Source organism: Struthio camelus, chromosome 3 (genome assembly GCF_040807025.1).
Source record: "Struthio camelus isolate bStrCam1 chromosome 3, bStrCam1.hap1, whole genome shotgun sequence".
NCBI classification, from domain to species: Eukaryota; Metazoa; Chordata; class Aves; order Struthioniformes; family Struthionidae; genus Struthio; species Struthio camelus.
In genome coordinates, this window is record NC_090944.1 from 8922276 (window position 1) to 8937700 (window position 15425).

Sequence of the window (15425 nt, forward strand, 5' to 3'; positions counted from 1 at the left end):
GGCGGGCACCGGGGGCCGAGGAAAGGCCACGAGTGGGGCTGGGCCACGGGGCCGGCCCGGCGCCGCCAGGGTTACGGCCGGGCGCTGCGCTGCGCTGCGCGGGGGGGGGGGGGGGCGGAGACGCACCGGGGCGCAGCAGCGGCCGGGGGCGGGGGGGGTCCCGCTCCCGCACCCCCCCCTTCTTTCCACCCCCTCCTCCCCCCAAAATCACCCCCTTTCCCCTCCCCAACACCACCGGCCGCTTCCCCCACCCCGGCGCAGCCGGCATCGGCGGAGCCGCAGGCGCAGAGGAGGCGGCGGCGGCGGCAGCGGCGGGCGGAGGATGCTGCCGGGGCCGCCGGGCCGGAGCCGGGGCCGGGGCCGGGGTCGGGGCCGCCCCTGCCCCCGCGGCCGCCGCGCCCGGGCTGCGAGCAACAGTTAGGAGGCTCCGGGGCGGAGAGCAGCGCGGCCAGGTGCGAGTCGGGGCTTTGCTCCCCCCCCCTCCTTCCCGGCACCTTTTCCTCCCTTTTGGGGTTTCCCCCCCCCCCTCCTTCCTCCTCTTCCCCCTTTTTTGCCCAACGTCTTTGATTTTTTTTTTTCCACCCCCCCCCTTTAATTATTATTATTTTTTCCCCTTCTTTTGCAGCAGGCTCCGCGGGGCGCCGGGGGAGCGAGCCGGAGCGGCCGGGCTGGGAAAGGCAAGCGCGGCTTTCGGGGAGACCCCCGATTCCCGCCGCCCTCGAAGGAGGGGCGCGGAGGCGGCGCGAGGGTTTTTTGGGGGCCCGCCCGACCGCGCGCGAGGGCCTCGGGGAGGGAGAGCTGGGCCGGTAGCGGCGCCCGGACTTCTTCATAAGCGTCTCCCATCCCCTGCTTGGCGGGGGGGGGCTCGGCTGCCGAGGCCGAAGGCTTGGCGGGGGGAGACCCCCGCGGCGACGGGCCGGTGAGCGGCGGCCAGCCGTTCCCGCAGGGCGGCGGCGCAGAAGCCGGCAGGATGCCCAGGAACGGAGCTTTCTCGGAGCCCGAGTACTCGGCCGAGTGTTCGGCCGACTACTCGGTGAGCTTGCCGTCGGACGCCGAGGGCGGCGTGGGCCGGACCCACGAGGTGACGGTGCGCAGCTCGGGGCCCTGCCTCTGCCTGCCCCGTTTCATGCGCCTCACCTTCGCGCCCGACTCCCTGGAGAACCTCTACCAGACCTACTTCCGCCGCCAGCGCCACGAGACCCTGCTGGTGCTGGTGGTCTTCGCCGCCCTCTTCGACTGCTACGTGCTGGCCACGTGCGCGGCCGAGCGGCCGGCGCCGGCGGTGGCGGCCGCCGCCGGGCTGGCGGCCCAGGCGTTGCTCTTCGCCCTCTGCAAATCCGGGCTGTTGCCCGAGCGCCTGGCCCGCCGCTTCCTGCCCTACGTCCTCTGGGTGCTCATCCTCGGCCAGGTCTTCTGCTACCTGGGCCTCGACTTCGCCCGCCGCCGCGAGGCCAGCGACACGGTGGGCTGGCAGGCCTTCTTCGTCTTCTCCTTCTTCATCACGCTGCCGCTGCGCCTGGCGCCCATCGTGCTGCTCACCGCCGTCTCCTGCGGCGTCCACACGCTGGTGCTCGGCGTCGCCGTGGCCCAGCAGCGCCAGGACGCCCTGGACCAGGGCGCTTTGCTGCGACAGGTACGGTGGCGGCGGCGCGTGGGGTTGCCACCGGCTTCTTCCCCAGCCCTGCGTCCCAGGGCTCGAGCCAGCGCCCGTTCCCCCTGGGGAAACCGAGGCACGGCCGCCCCTAAAGGAGGGGACCTGGCGGTTCTCGGGACGGACCTGCCTTCGCTACCCCAAACCGGCGTGAAGCCGGGGCGTCCTGCAACCCCTTTTTCCGGCTGACGTCCCGCGCTCGCCCGGCGGCAGCGAGCGGACGGCAGCAGCCCGGCCGGCTCCAAAGGCAGAGCCGCGAGCTTGTGGGCCGGGGGCTCCTTACGGCAGCGGCCGATGGTGGTGGGGGGGAGGGGGGAAAAACCCCGCTCGGGAGCACGCGCTCTCCCCGTTAATGATGTGCGCTACGTGGGAGGATGCTGGGCAAAGCGGTGATGCTCCAGTCCGGCTCCCTGCTGCAAAAAGCAGAGCTAAGCGACGGCGCCGGTTCGGCCCGGGCTCGGCGCTGGCACCGCGGTCGGGAGGTCCCGGCGGCCTGTTCCCCCCCCCGCCCCCAACCGCAGCGATGCCCGGCCGAGAAATCCTCGTGCAACAGCCGCTTTCCCGGGTTTTGCTCCCAAGGATGCAGACGTTACGCCGGGCTGGTTGGGCGCCGCGGGAAACCTCTTGAGGAGGGGTCGGGTTTTATCTCTGCTTTGCTCCGGGGGGGCCACACCGGGGCTTTCCCGGTGCCGAAACGTTTCCCCCCCCCCCAACCCTGGAGCATCCCGGCGGAGAGACCGATCCCGCATCCCCCCCCTCCCTCCCGCGCCGCGTCAGTCGTTCCTGCGGTACGGAGAGTCCAGGGCCGGGAAAACCTTGGCAACGCGGCGTCGCCTCCGTCTCCGCCTGCCGCAAAAGCGGAACATCGCGTCCAGAAATAAACATCGGGCGCTTGATTACCGCCGACGTCCGCGGGGCTCCCGCCGGGGACCGGCTATTAATAGCCCGAGCCGGCCGGCGGGTGTCACCGCAGCGGGTCCGCGCCGGCCCGGGCGGGGGGGGTTAAGGAGAAACGCCGGTACCCGGCACCCCCGGCGACCCGTTGCCGTGACGACCCGGAGGCTGTTCGGAAACGGCGGGGGGGTACCCCGGGGGCTCCCCTCCTTTCGGGGTGTTTGCAGCCCGCCGTGGTGCCCTCCCTTGCAGCCTTCTCCTTTCCGGATGAAACAACCCGAATTCTTCCCGCGGCCCCTGGCCCGTCCGGCTTTCCGTGCAACGTGGAAATGCCCCAGGGGTTTGGGGGCGGGGGGGGGGGGTGCTGCATCCCGGTGCCCGCGGCGGCCGTGCAAGCTCGCACCTGCGTTTGTGGCCGTTGCAATGGGTGGTGGGACAGGGAGACGGGCAAGGGCACCTCTTGAGGTTTGGGCCGCGGGTGTTGCGTGGGCGCGCGGGTGTTTTCGGGGCGGCCGGCCGTGCTCACCGCCCTCCCTCTCCATCCCCTCCCCGCAGCTCCTGTCCAACGTTGCCATCTACCTGTGCGCCATCACGGTGGGCACCATGTCCTACTACATGGCCGACCGCAAGCACCGCAAGGCCTTCCTCGAAGCGCGGCAGTCGCTCGAGGTCAAGCTCAACCTGGAGGAGCAGAGCCAGCAGCAGGTAGGAGGCCGGCTGCACAGCTCCCGCAGCTCGGGGCAGGCGTTTGCCGCTTGGCGCCCGCGTCCCCGCTCCAGCGCCGCGCCGCCCCCCCCCCCCCCCCCCCAAGGTCGTTTAAAAGCCTCCTTGCCTCCAGCCGGCGTCCGGTGATGAGCGCGGCTAATTTTAGCGCCTTCGCTGGGGCCTCGCCGGCCCGTCTCTTATCTGGTTCATTCGCCACCGGCAATTTGCTCCCAATGGCAACGGGGACACGTGCGGTGCCGGGTTGGTGCCGGCGCCCTTCTCCGCCTGCGCCTCGTCCTCGCGCTGCCTTGCGGGCACCCGGCGGGCTGCGAAGTTATCATCGGCCCTGGCGTGGTTTGACCCTTGGAGGTGGGTCAGACCCCCCCCCCCCCGAGGGGGTCTCGGGGACCTGGGGAGGCTGGTTTTGGTTGCAAAACGCTTGGAAACCGCCCGCCTCCCCGGGCGGCTTGGTGGCGAGGCGCCCAGCTCGGCTCGGCAAAAGCGAATTGCGCGGCGCGCCCGCCGCCGCCCTGCGAGTAACGGGGGGTTCGGGCGGCCGCCCGTCCTCTTCCCGCTTGCAAAAAACCTCGGCACCAGCCGGGGAAACAGGGGCAAGCGACGCCGGAGGCTGCGCCTGGCATCCCCGGCCGAGCATCGCCGGCTGGGACCCGCGTTGCCATGGCAGCCCCAGCCGACATCCCGCGCCGCCGGCCGGGAGACGGATGCCGGTGACTTTTCCGGGGGTTTCGGGCCAAAGCCGGGGAGGGGGGTGTGGGACGGGGCAGGACGCGCCGGCCTCAGCACCCTTCGGTGCCCACACCCACCCAGGAGCCCCCCGGAGAGGTGCGCCGCTCCGGCGTGATGCCCACGATCCAGCCGGCCGTGCCCAGCTGCGTTAGTGGCCGTAATGACATTATTTGGCACCCGCTGGAAAGCGCAGCTCTCCGGGCAAGCGCTTTTCCTTCTTGCTCTGCTTTCATCACTTTTTTTCCTTATCCCTGCTCGTTTTCCAGGAAGAAATATCGCTTTTTAGCTCCACGTAGCATCGCTGCTGCCTTTGTCCTTTGCTCCGGGGGCTGCACGGGCACCGGGGGCAATCAGGGGCTGCAAAAATGCAGAAACAAGGCTCAAGGCCAGACTTTGGAGTCTGCCGGGAAGGCAAAGGGGACGTGGGGCTTCTGTTGCAAATTCGCATTTGGCTTCCCGGGTCCTTCCCGGAGCAAAGAGCCCGGCACGTCGGTGGGTCCCGGCCAGCATGGCAGGGCGCCAGGAAGCTCCCTGCTTTGGGACCCGTGCAAGCCCCCGGCTGCTTTCCCGCAGCCACCCGGGCTGATGCCTGGCGTGCTCGTGACGCGGGTGTTGGCAGAAGCAGATCCCTTAGTCCGAGCACTCCCAGTTTTGATCACGAGCAACGCCCAACGGTGAGCGAAGCGCCACCGGGACTGACGCCGCATTGCCCCACGCGTATGCTCCCTGCCCGGGAGAAAAGCTCTGATCTCGCATGCGACTTCATCCCTCCGCTCCTTTGCCCCGGGTGACTGAGAGATCCTTGGCCTAAACCTCAGGCTGGGCTTGCCCTGGTGGCCAGGCTCTGGGAACGTGGAAATGTCGCCTTGTTCCTCTCCCTCCTTCACAGGAGGGAAGTGCTCGGACTGCGGTGCATGCACCGTGCGTTTGCATCCCGCCTTTATGCAGCGCCTTCGCGTCGTACATTCGCACCGTGCGCTTACACTGTGCATTTGCACCGGCGTTTGCATTGCGCATTTGCGCCTGCATTGACCAACCTGACAGCCTTCTCTGATGGAGTGACTGGCTGGGTAGGTGAGGGCAGAGCAGTGGATGTTGTCTCCCTGGACTTCAGCAAGGCTTTGGACGCTGTCTCCCATCACATCCTCCTAGGTAAACTCAGGAAGTGTGGGTTGGATGAGTGGACAGTGAGGTGGACTGAGAACTGGCTAGGTGGCAGAGCTCAGAGGGTTGTGGTCTGGCACAGAGTGTAGTTGGAGGCCTGTAGGCAGCAGTGTGCCCCAGGGGTCAGTCCTGGGTCCAGTCTTGTTCAATGTAGTCATCAATGACCCGGGTGAAGGGACAGAGTGCACCCTCAGCAAGTTTGCTGATGATCCCAAGCTAGGAGGAATGGCTGATACTCCAGAGGGCTGTGCATCCATTTGGAGGGACCTGGACAGGCTGGAGAGATGGGCAGAGAGGAACCTCCTGAAGTTCAACAAAGGCCAGTGCAGGGTCCTGCACCTGGGGAGGAATAACCCCAGGCACCAGGACAGGCTGGGGGCTGACCTGCTGGAAAGCAGCTCTGCAGAGAAGGACCTGAGAGTGCTGGTGGACACCAAGGTGACCATGAGGCAGCCATGTGCCCTGGTGGCCAAGAAGGCCAATGGTAGCCTGGGGTGCATTAGGCAGAGTGTTGCCAGCAGGTGGAGGGAGGTGATCCTGCCCCTCTCCTCAGCCCTGGGGAGGCCTCACCTGGAGTCCTGTGTCCAGTGCTGGGCTCCCCAGGACAAGGGAGACATGGAGCTCCTGGAGAGAGTCCAGCCAAAGGCTACTAAGACGATGAAGGGCCTGGAGCATCTCTCCTTGGAGGAAAGGCTGAGGGAGCTGGGCCTGTTCAGCCTGGAGCAGAGAAGACTGAGGGGGGTTGTCATCAGTGTGTACAAGTATCTGAAGGGAGGGTGTCAAGAGGATGGGGCCAGCCTCTTCTCCGTGGTGCCCAGTGATAGGACGAGAGGCAACGGGCCCAACCTGAAGCACAGGCAGGTCTGCCTGAACATGAGGACAAACTTCTTTCCTATGAGGGTGACTGAGCACTGGAGCAGGTTGCCCAGGGAGATTGTGAGATTCCCATTCTTGGAGATATTCCAAAGCCTTCTGGACAGGGTCCTGGACGATGTGCTGTAGGTGACGCTGGTTGAGCAGGGGGGTTGGACTAGATGATCTCCAGAGGTCCCTTCCAACCTCAACAGTTCTGTGATTTTGCATTTGCACTGCGCCTTTGCAGGCTGCGCTTAGCCTATGCGTTTACGCCGTGCGTGTCCCCTCCTGCGTGTGCCCCCAGCTTTGCAGCACAGCCCTGCACCGTGCCGGTGAGACAGGCATCCCACCTCCATCCCCACTGCTGAGGACCAGTAGGGGTGACTCCCTGCCCGGCTGCGGCCCCAGCTCCCACCGCCCCCATTGCCTCGCCGCGGGTGGCCAAGGGGGACGCTGAAGGCCGGGGCCAACCAAGCTCTTGCTTCGCCCCTGGCCGGTGGGAGAAGGTGCGAAACCCACCGAAACACGGCAATGTGGGAGGTGGGAAGGCCGCGGCGCGGGGAGCAGAGCGAACCGGCCCCCGTCTCCCCAGGAGCGGCTGATGCTCTCCATCCTGCCCAAGCACGTGGCGGACGAGATGCTGAAGGACATGAAGAAGGACCCGAGCCAGAAGGAGATGCAGCAGTTCAACACCATGTACATGTACCGGCACGAGAACGTCAGGTAGGGCCGGCGGGCTGCGCCGGATGCCGGCATCGCGCCGGGGCCACCCTGGGCGGTGACGGGGACCCGATGGAGACCCAGCAGGTGCTGACGCCGGGTTCCCACAGCATCCTCTTCGCCGACATCGTGGGCTTCACCCAGCTGTCGTCGTCCTGCAGCGCCCAGGAGCTGGTGAAGCTGCTCAACGAGCTCTTCGCCCGCTTCGACAAGCTGGCGGCGGTGAGTGACCCCCCCCCGCCCCTCCCTGGCCGGGCAAGGGGTGACGCCTGGCATGCAACGAGCGGGGCAGGTCTCTGCCTTCCCTCCTTGGGGTGACCCCAGGCAAAAGCCGCGTCGGGGAGACGCAGGGGGATAAAGACAGGGGTGGAGCGATTTGGGGAGCCGAGGACGTCGTGGGGCTCTGTCTTTCTTGCAGCTGCCAAAAAGCAGCTTGCAAAGGGGTGAAGCCGGGCCAGGCTGGAAAGCTGCCGGCTGCCCTCCAGGGACGCGGGAGGGGAATGGAAAAATGAGTTTATTTGCGTTCCTCCCGGATGCCCGGAGACGGCCGCCTGGGAAAGGGCCGGGGAGCTGAGCCGGCGCGTTCCCGCAGCCGGTGGGGGCTGACGCCGCGTCCTCCCTCCCCAGAAGCACCACCAGCTGCGCATCAAGATCCTCGGCGACTGCTACTACTGCATCTGCGGGCTGCCCGACTACCGCGAGGACCATGCCGTCTGCTCCATCATGATGGGGCTGGCCATGGTCGAAGCCATCTCGTAAGGGCGCCGCGAGCCCCGGCTCTGCCCCGGCGGCCCTTGCTGTACATGCCGGCGGGGATAAATTTCCCCTCTCGGTGTGCATCGCCCCGGGTTATTGGGTGCTATTGCAAGGATAAATTTCCCCTCTCGGTGTGCATCGCCCCGGGTTATTGGGTGCTATTGCAAGGATAAACATCCCCTCTCGGTGTGCATCGCCCCGGGTTATTGGGTGCTATTGCAAGGATAAACATCCCCTCTCGGTGTGCATCGCCCCGGGTTATTGGGTGCTATTGCAAGGATAAATTGTCCCTCTCGGCGTGCACTGCCTGGCATCGCCCTGGGTTATTTTGGAGAACCGGGGAAGAGCCGGGAATGGGTATTTCCCATGGCTGTAGGCAGAGTTTCCCACGCCCCAGCGCCGCGGTGCAGCTCAGTGCTGGGCTCCTCGCAGCAAACGGGATGCGCCAGGCAGCTGGGGGGCACCGGGCCGGGTTGGGGGGGGGGGGCTGCCAGCTGGCCTCATCCTCCGGCCCCCGCAGCTACGTGCGCGAGAAGACGCGGACGGCGGTGGACATGCGCGTCGGGGTGCACAGCGGCACGGTGCTGGGCGGCGTTCTGGGCCAGAAGCGCTGGCAGTACGACGTGTGGTCCACCGACGTCACCGTGGCCAACAAGATGGAGGCGGGCGGCATCCCGGGGTGAGTTCGTTGGTTGCTGTTGTTTTGTTTTCCTCCTCCCTTTCTTTTTTTTTTGCCTCCCCCCCTAACCCGAAGCCGGCGGGTGCAAGCTGCAAAGCGGCGGGCGCTCAGCGGGCTCTCGCCGCCCGGCAGGCGCGTGCACATCTCCCAGAGCACCATGGACTGCCTGAGGGGCGAGTTCGAGGTGGAGCCGGGCGAGGGCGGCTCGCGCTGCGAGTACCTGAAGGAGAAGGGCATCGTCACCTACCTGGTGGTGGTGCCCAAGCAGCCGCTGCGCAACGGCATCAACGGGGTGGTGAGTGGGGCGCTGGGGTGCTGCAAAGCCCCGGCAGCGATGCAAAGCCCCGGCGGAGATGCAAAGCCCTGGTGGCACTGCAAAGCTCCAGTGGCAATGCAAGGGCCCGGCGGCATTGCAAAGCCCTGATGACGATGCAAAGCCCCGGCGGCGCTGCAAAGCCCCCCGTGGCGATGCAAGGCGGCTCCGCCACGCGGCGCGCAGCCTGCCCGAGGCCCCGCGCCCGTTGCCTCCTTGCAGAAGCTGTCGCTGACCTCGTCCCACGGCGGCTCGCCACTGCTCGGCGAGGCCAAGGAACCCAACGGCAGCGCCGCCGGCCCTGATGAGCCCGACGAGCCCGATGCCGGGGTGAGGGGCGGCCCGGAGAGCGCCGAGGAGGAAGGCGAGGTGCGGCGCCCGCTGCTGCCGCCGGCACTGCATTGTGTCCCCCCCCCCCCCACTCCCCGCACCCCCATCCCGCGGTGCAAACGGCACCCGCCAACGGCTTGCCTTCCCCGGCCCAGGCGGTGAACCCCTCCTTCCCCAACCCACGGCGGCGGCTGCGGCTGCGCGACCTGGCCGAGCGGGTCATCGACGCCTCGCAGAACGAGCAGGAGCTCAACAAGCTGCTCAACGAAGCCCTGCTGGAGCGCGAGTCCGTCCAGGCGTGAGTGCCGGCCCCCCCCCAACCCCTCCGACCCCGACCCTCTCCGCAGCATCGCCGCAGCGGGCGCTGACGGTACCGCCGGCAGGTCGAAGGGGAAGAGCACGTTTCGCCTCTCCATGCGCTTCATCGACCCCGAGATGGAGACGCGCTACTCGGTGGAGAAGGAGAAGCAGAGCGGCGCGGCCTTCAGCTGCTCCTGCGTCGTCCTCTTCTTCACCGCCCTGGTGGAGATCTGCATCGACCCCTGGTGAAGTGGGATGGGAGGTCCGGGCGGCGGAGAGGGGTCCGACCAGCCCCCCCCCGCCCCAGGGCATCCAACACGTCCCCCTCCCCGTGCTCCCTGCAGGCTGGTGGCCAACTACGTGACGTTCGTGGTGGGGGAGATCCTGTTGCTCATCCTGACCGTCTGCTCGCTGGCTGCGATTTTCCCTAGGGTAAGAGCGCGGCCGGCCGCGTCCTGGGCGGTGCTGAGGCCTCGCAGCACCGGAGGGGCTCAGTGCGGTGGGTGTGATGAGCTGTGCCCGTGTGTGAGGGGTTCATCTGCTGCAGCTGCATAGCTTTAGCTGGGTGGGGAAGGCTGGAGGTACTATGGAGAGGAGGGTCTACGTGGCTGCATACGGGCTGTCTCCTGCCCGGACAAACGTCTCTCCTCTCCTTGCTGTAGGTCTTTCCCAAAAAACTCGTGGCCTTTTCCACCTGGATCGACCGGACTCGCTGGGCACGCAACACCTGGGCCATGGCGGCCATCGTCATCGTGACCATGGCTGATATCGTGGACATGGTGAGCCACCTCCAGGCCCGTGGAGGCACCTCCCAGGGTCCCGGTGCCTGATGCCTTCATCAGGAGCCCATAACTGTGCCCGGCTCTGAGTGCGGCTGATGGTCACCGGCAACAAGCGGGTTTTGGTAGCATTGACGGGGAAGTGACTAGCCCCCGTGTTGCCCCGGGCTGCCCCATCCTCACCCTGCCCTCCGGCCCCCAGCTCAGCTGCTGGCAGGACTACGCCGGGCTCGGCAATGGCACGGCGCCGCGGGCCGGCGGCTGCGGCGAGCAGCCCACCTACTACAGCTACATCGCCCTGCTGGCCCTGGTGGCCACCATCATGCTGGTGCAGGTCAGCCACATGGTCAAGTTGACCCTCATGGTGCTCATCACCGGGGCGGCTGGTGCTGTCAACATCTACGCCTGGGAGCACCTCTTTGACCAGTACGACCAGCGGAGGGGCCAGCACAGCGCGTAAGGGGCCACGGGGGGGGGCGCGCGGTGGGGGCGCGCAGGGTGGCCCAGCATGGGGACGGCTGGGTGCAGCTTGCCGCCCACCCACACCTCGCTGGCATCTCCCCGGCAGAGCCGTGCTGGTGCCCTCCAAGTACTCCATGACGGCGATGATCTTTGTGGTGATGCTCAGCTTCTACTACTTCTCCCGCCATGTGAGTGCTGCGGCCCCGCTCCCCTCCCCAGGGCTGCAATGGGATTGCCTCTGTCCGTGCAGGAACCTGCCCGCCCACCTCCTGCCCCACGCCTGCCCTTGGGTCTTCTGCACCCACCGAGGGTTTGCACCTGGTTGTGGTAAAGGTCTGCTCTCCATCGATGCCTTGGCCCCCTCTGTGTAGCTCACCAGCTTGTAAAGCCACCCCGTTTTCCCACACCAGGATGGCACTGCTGCAGCGAGTGGCAGCAGTGTGGTGGCCCCAGATGCGTGCCTGCCCTGGGGACACCACGGTGCAGCTCTGTCTCCCCTGGAGCAGGTCTCACATCTCCCATCAGGGCTTGACCTCATCCCTGAGCCACCATCCAGCACATCTCCGCCGCTGGGGCAGTCCTGTACCATCCAGGAGGCTTGCAGCACCCCCCCCCCCAAGAGGAGCCCCCACGGCCAGGGGGCACCTGGCAGTGCCGTGGCACCCTTCTCCCTCCCACCTGCAGGTGGAGAAGCTGGCCAGGACCCTCTTCCTCTGGAAGATCGATGTCCACGACCAGAAGGAGCGGGTCTACGAGATGAGGCGCTGGAACGAGGCCCTCGTCACCAATATGCTGCCTGAGCACGTGGCCCGGCACTTCCTGGGCTCCAAGAAGCGGGACGAGGTGAGGGGACAAGGGGGAGCAGACACCAGCTCTCCGCAGCCGCCCGGGGTGGGTGCAGCCCGGTGCCACGAGCAGAGGCTGCTGTGGGGGTCCCAGAGCATGGTAAAACTTAGCGATTTCCAACCAACTTCTTGTGCTTGGCATCCAGACCCAGATGGCTCTGTTGGACTTGTGCAGGGCTCTAGCTGGGCAGCTCCAATTGGAGGAAGGTGATGGCTTTGCCATAGCAGGAGAGGCCTGCAGGTCACCCTCATTTTTTTTCATGCATGGCAAGATGAACTGGTGGCTGGGGGCACTTTGTGGGAGGGTGTGGGCTCGCTGGAGGTGCTGGTTTCACGCTACTGACTGCTGTGCTGTCCCCAGGAGCTGTACAGCCAGTCCTACGATGAGATCGGCGTCATGTTTGCCTCCCTCCCCAACTTTGCCGACTTCTACACGGAGGAGAGCATCAACAACGGGGGGATTGAGTGCTTGCGGTTCCTCAACGAGATCATCTCTGACTTCGACGCGGTAAGTTGGGCTGTAGCTGGCCACCAGGGCTGCGTGAGGCTACCCTTGGCCAATGTCTACTGCAGGGCGCATGTGGGTATCTCCTGCCCACACGCGTTCGTCTCAAGCACGACCCAACCCAACTAGCCCAGAAATGCCCTGGCCTGGGCTAAGCCCTACCTGGGGATGGGTCGGGGCCTGGCACGTTGGCCTGGGTTACACCATGCCCTGGTGGGCAGTGTCTGGGGTGCCGTTTGGTCCTGCAGGCAGCCACAATAAGTTGCAAAGTGAAGAGGCAGCTCGCAGGAGCCGGGGGCAGAGGGTCCCCGTGTTCCCACCCCACAGGCCCTGGGTCTCCGTGTCCCTGGCCTGGCCCGCTCTCAGGGATGCCGTGGCCCCGGGGTGCCTGAGGGTTGGTCTCTGTGGCCCAGCTCCTGGACGAACCCCAGTTCCGGTGCATCACCAAGATCAAAACCATCGGCAGCACCTACATGGCTGCTTCCGGAGTGACCCCCGACGCCAACGCCAACGGCTACACCACCAAGGTAAGGGGATCGGCCGGCACCGCCACAGCCAGGCGTGCGGCGGGAAGGGCGGACGAGGAGGGAGGGTACGCCTGACCCCCCCACTGCCCTTGCAGAAGGAGTCCCTCTCGGATAAGGAGCGCTGGCAGCACTTAGCTGATCTGGCCGACTTTGCCTTAGCCATGAAGGTGACGCTGATGAACATCAACTACCAGTCCTTCAACAACTTCATGCTCCGCATAGGCAAGTCCAGCCATGGGGAAGGGAGGTGAAGGCCTCCAGGTCCCCCTTGGGAGGGCACGGCCTTCCTCTGCATCCTTGTCCCTCCTACCCTCATCTTCCCGCAAGCAGAGGGACATCTGGCAGCAGCCATAATTTAGAGACGTGATTGCAGCTGCAGGCAGTGGGGCTGGGCGGTGACTTCTCTGCCCCAGGCAGAGTAGCACAGGCAGAGCCCACCTGCAGGCCCTGCTGGGGCGTCCCAGGCGCGGGCTCACATGGGGCGTCCTGTCCACGCTGCCCTGAACGCGGGGGTGACGTCCAGCCGCCCTGGTGCAGGCATGAACAAGGGGGCCGTGCTGGCCGGAGTGATAGGCGCCCGCAAGCCGCACTACGACATCTGGGGCAACACGGTCAACGTGGCCAGCAGGATGGAGTCCACTGGCGTGATGGGGAACATACAGGTAGGTGACACCCCTGCATGACAACCCAGTTTCAGGTGCCAGGTACGGACCTCCTGGCTTCCCCTTGTGTCCGCTTGCCCCCGCAGGTGGTGGAGGAGACCCACCTCATCCTGAAGGAATACGGCTTCCGCTTTGTGCGCCGCGGGGCCATCTACGTCAAGGGCAAAGGGGAGCTGCTCACCTTCTTCCTCAAGGGCCGGGAGAAGCAGGGCTCCTTCGTCAACGGTTCCTCTGTCACCCTGCCCCACCAAGTGGTGGACAGCTCGTGAGGACCCCGGGTGTCCTGCGTCCGCTAGGGAACACAGCCACCGCCTCCCCGGCGCGGAGGGGAGACGGCTCCCCGTGCCTGCCGCTCGCACCGCACGGCCGCCGGCCGCGTCTTGCCGACCAATGTCCAGATTGGAAACCGAACTCAAGAACCGAACCGCCTCCCGGCATCCTTTCCAACCAACCCCCAAACACGCCATGGTTTCTGGTTCTGGCGATGCGCTCGATTTCATCTCCGTGTCTGCGGCTGAGCAGGCAGGAGACGCTCGCATGCCCGCGGCCTCTGACGGGCACGGTGGGGCGGTGTACGGCCCTCACTGGGGCGTCTCAGCATTTGCAGGGCGGGCAGCTGCGCCAGGTAGGGGAGGAACGGCGTGACGCTAAAGTAGCACCGCGGCGCGCTCGGCACGAGGAGATCCAAACTCAGGGCCGGGTGGGAAGACACCACGTCTCTCCTGCGTGCCGGGAGCGGCAGTCGAAAAGCAGGAGCGGTTGGGGTTCGCTCTTAGTTCATGCAACGCTTGTCCTCGCCACAAGCCACTGTAGTTAGGAGATTGGGGTGGAAGAGAGAGCGTGTCGCCTTTGACTCGGAGAAGAAGAAAAAAATATTGTGTATTTCAGATATATAAATATATATATATATATATATATATATAAAAAGTACAGATTGACATTTATATTTTTAGCTGCGACCGTTGAGTCCCCGCGGCGGGGCTCTCTCTCAGCCTGACGCTGCCTCGCACACGCTGCGGTCGGCTGCTCTCACTTGTGCTGCTGCTTGACGGAAGAGAGGACCAGGGACCGGCCAAGAAAAGGACTTTTATTAATGCCTTCAACCCAAGAGGGGCAGGGCTGATGGGAGAAGGGTGAGACATACACACACACACGGCGTGTAATTATGCCACTAGTTTCTTGAATAGAAGCAGTTGAATTTCAAAGGCTGATTCTGTGTCTGCTTTGTTGCGGGTTACGGATGCGGTGAGACGCGTTTGACCACCGTTTGGAGGCGATTTGGCTTTGGAGGGGGCCGTAAAGGGAGGTCGATACTAGAGCCCAATGTGCGCCCTGCTGCCAGCACCGGTTGCCCCTCGCTGTTGTCGGGTGTCAGGGCTGCATCCTGCTCCCCATGGGCACCGTAAAACACTGGACACTGTATTATGATATATGAATTTAACCCCCTCCCCCCCCCAAAAAAAAAATCATACGGAAGGAAAGAAAATCCACATCCGCTGCCCATGCTGCTCTGTCTCTGCAGTCTCAGCACCTGGCTGATGGTGATAAGCGCATCCGAGGGGAGCAGGAGCTGCGCAGGGGTGACGCATCGAGACCAGGGAACAGATCAGAGTAGGGAAGAAACCGACGTCTGCACTGCCGTGCAGCACAGCCCAGCCAGCTGCAGGCAGCAGTGGGCCTCCGCGGGAGCTCAGTACCTAGCTCCCATCTCCCCTGTGCACCTAGCAGGGTCCAGGCACGACCCTGCTTTCGCAATCTGCTTTCCAAAGGTCCTCCACAAAAGTGCTTATGGAAAGAGCTTGTGAGTAGCAGGGAGGCTGCTGGTCTCCATCTCACTGTGCCTAACTGCTTTTCAGAGGGAATAAGGTAGCTCGAAGAAGAGTGTGAAACCTGCTAGGAAAAGGGGAGAGGAGTTGGTGGAGTCACCTTGACAGCACTGCTGTGATGGGAGAGGAGGGGAGCTACCCCATCCCCTCGCCCACTGCCCCAGGAGCAAGGCCGCACCCAGGCAGTGAAGCCGGGCGTACGGACAAAATGGTCTGGCTGGGTTTGTTAGGAATTTGCAGGCTGCAGTGACGACTATTACACCTGCTGAGCCAGAGGCTCCTTGCTCAAAGAGAGGACCTCCTTGCCCTCCTGCACCAAGCGCACGTCTGTGAGATGCTTGCTTGAGTCAAAACCACCCTGAACGGAGCAGGGAAAAACACAACTGCAGAAGTACTGCGCACCAAGAGGCAAAGAAAAGGCCTTTTGAGGATACACAGCTGGTATCAGGAGCAAAGATATTCAAGTCCAGGCTTATCTAAACGTGAATGAGCAGGAGAACGCTCATCCCACAAACACCCCGACAACCGGTCAGCTCTTCTAAAGCAGCTTCAGCCATGGCACGTCAGCTTTGTGAGCTGCCCTCCACACGTAACCGAGTACAACGGGCAGGAATCACTACCTGGAGCTGTGGTACTGAAAGCCAGCAAGAACAGAGTGAGTCACAGGTTACATTTAAAGTAAAATCTGTGAGTTCAGTTAAATCT

General features: G+C 64.8%; 1 protein-coding gene across 1 annotated transcript; it reads left to right on the forward strand.

Moving 5' to 3' along the window:
- The first annotated feature begins 364 nt into the window (after window positions 1-364).
- Window positions 365-14116, forward strand: ADCY3 (adenylate cyclase 3). Its single transcript, XM_068936739.1, has 21 exons — window positions 365-452; window positions 626-1633; window positions 3101-3250; window positions 6609-6739; window positions 6847-6958; window positions 7364-7491; window positions 8013-8171; window positions 8304-8466; window positions 8707-8853; window positions 8970-9112; window positions 9198-9359; window positions 9459-9546; window positions 9777-9893; window positions 10096-10349; window positions 10462-10543; window positions 11040-11198; window positions 11562-11708; window positions 12119-12232; window positions 12328-12454; window positions 12770-12894; window positions 12981-14116. Exons 2-21 carry the CDS (start codon window positions 971-973, stop codon window positions 13161-13163), a joined length of 3354 nt encoding a protein of 1117 aa, XP_068792840.1. The 5' UTR covers window positions 365-452; window positions 626-970; the 3' UTR covers window positions 13164-14116.
- Window positions 14117-15425: the final 1309 nt, after the last annotated feature.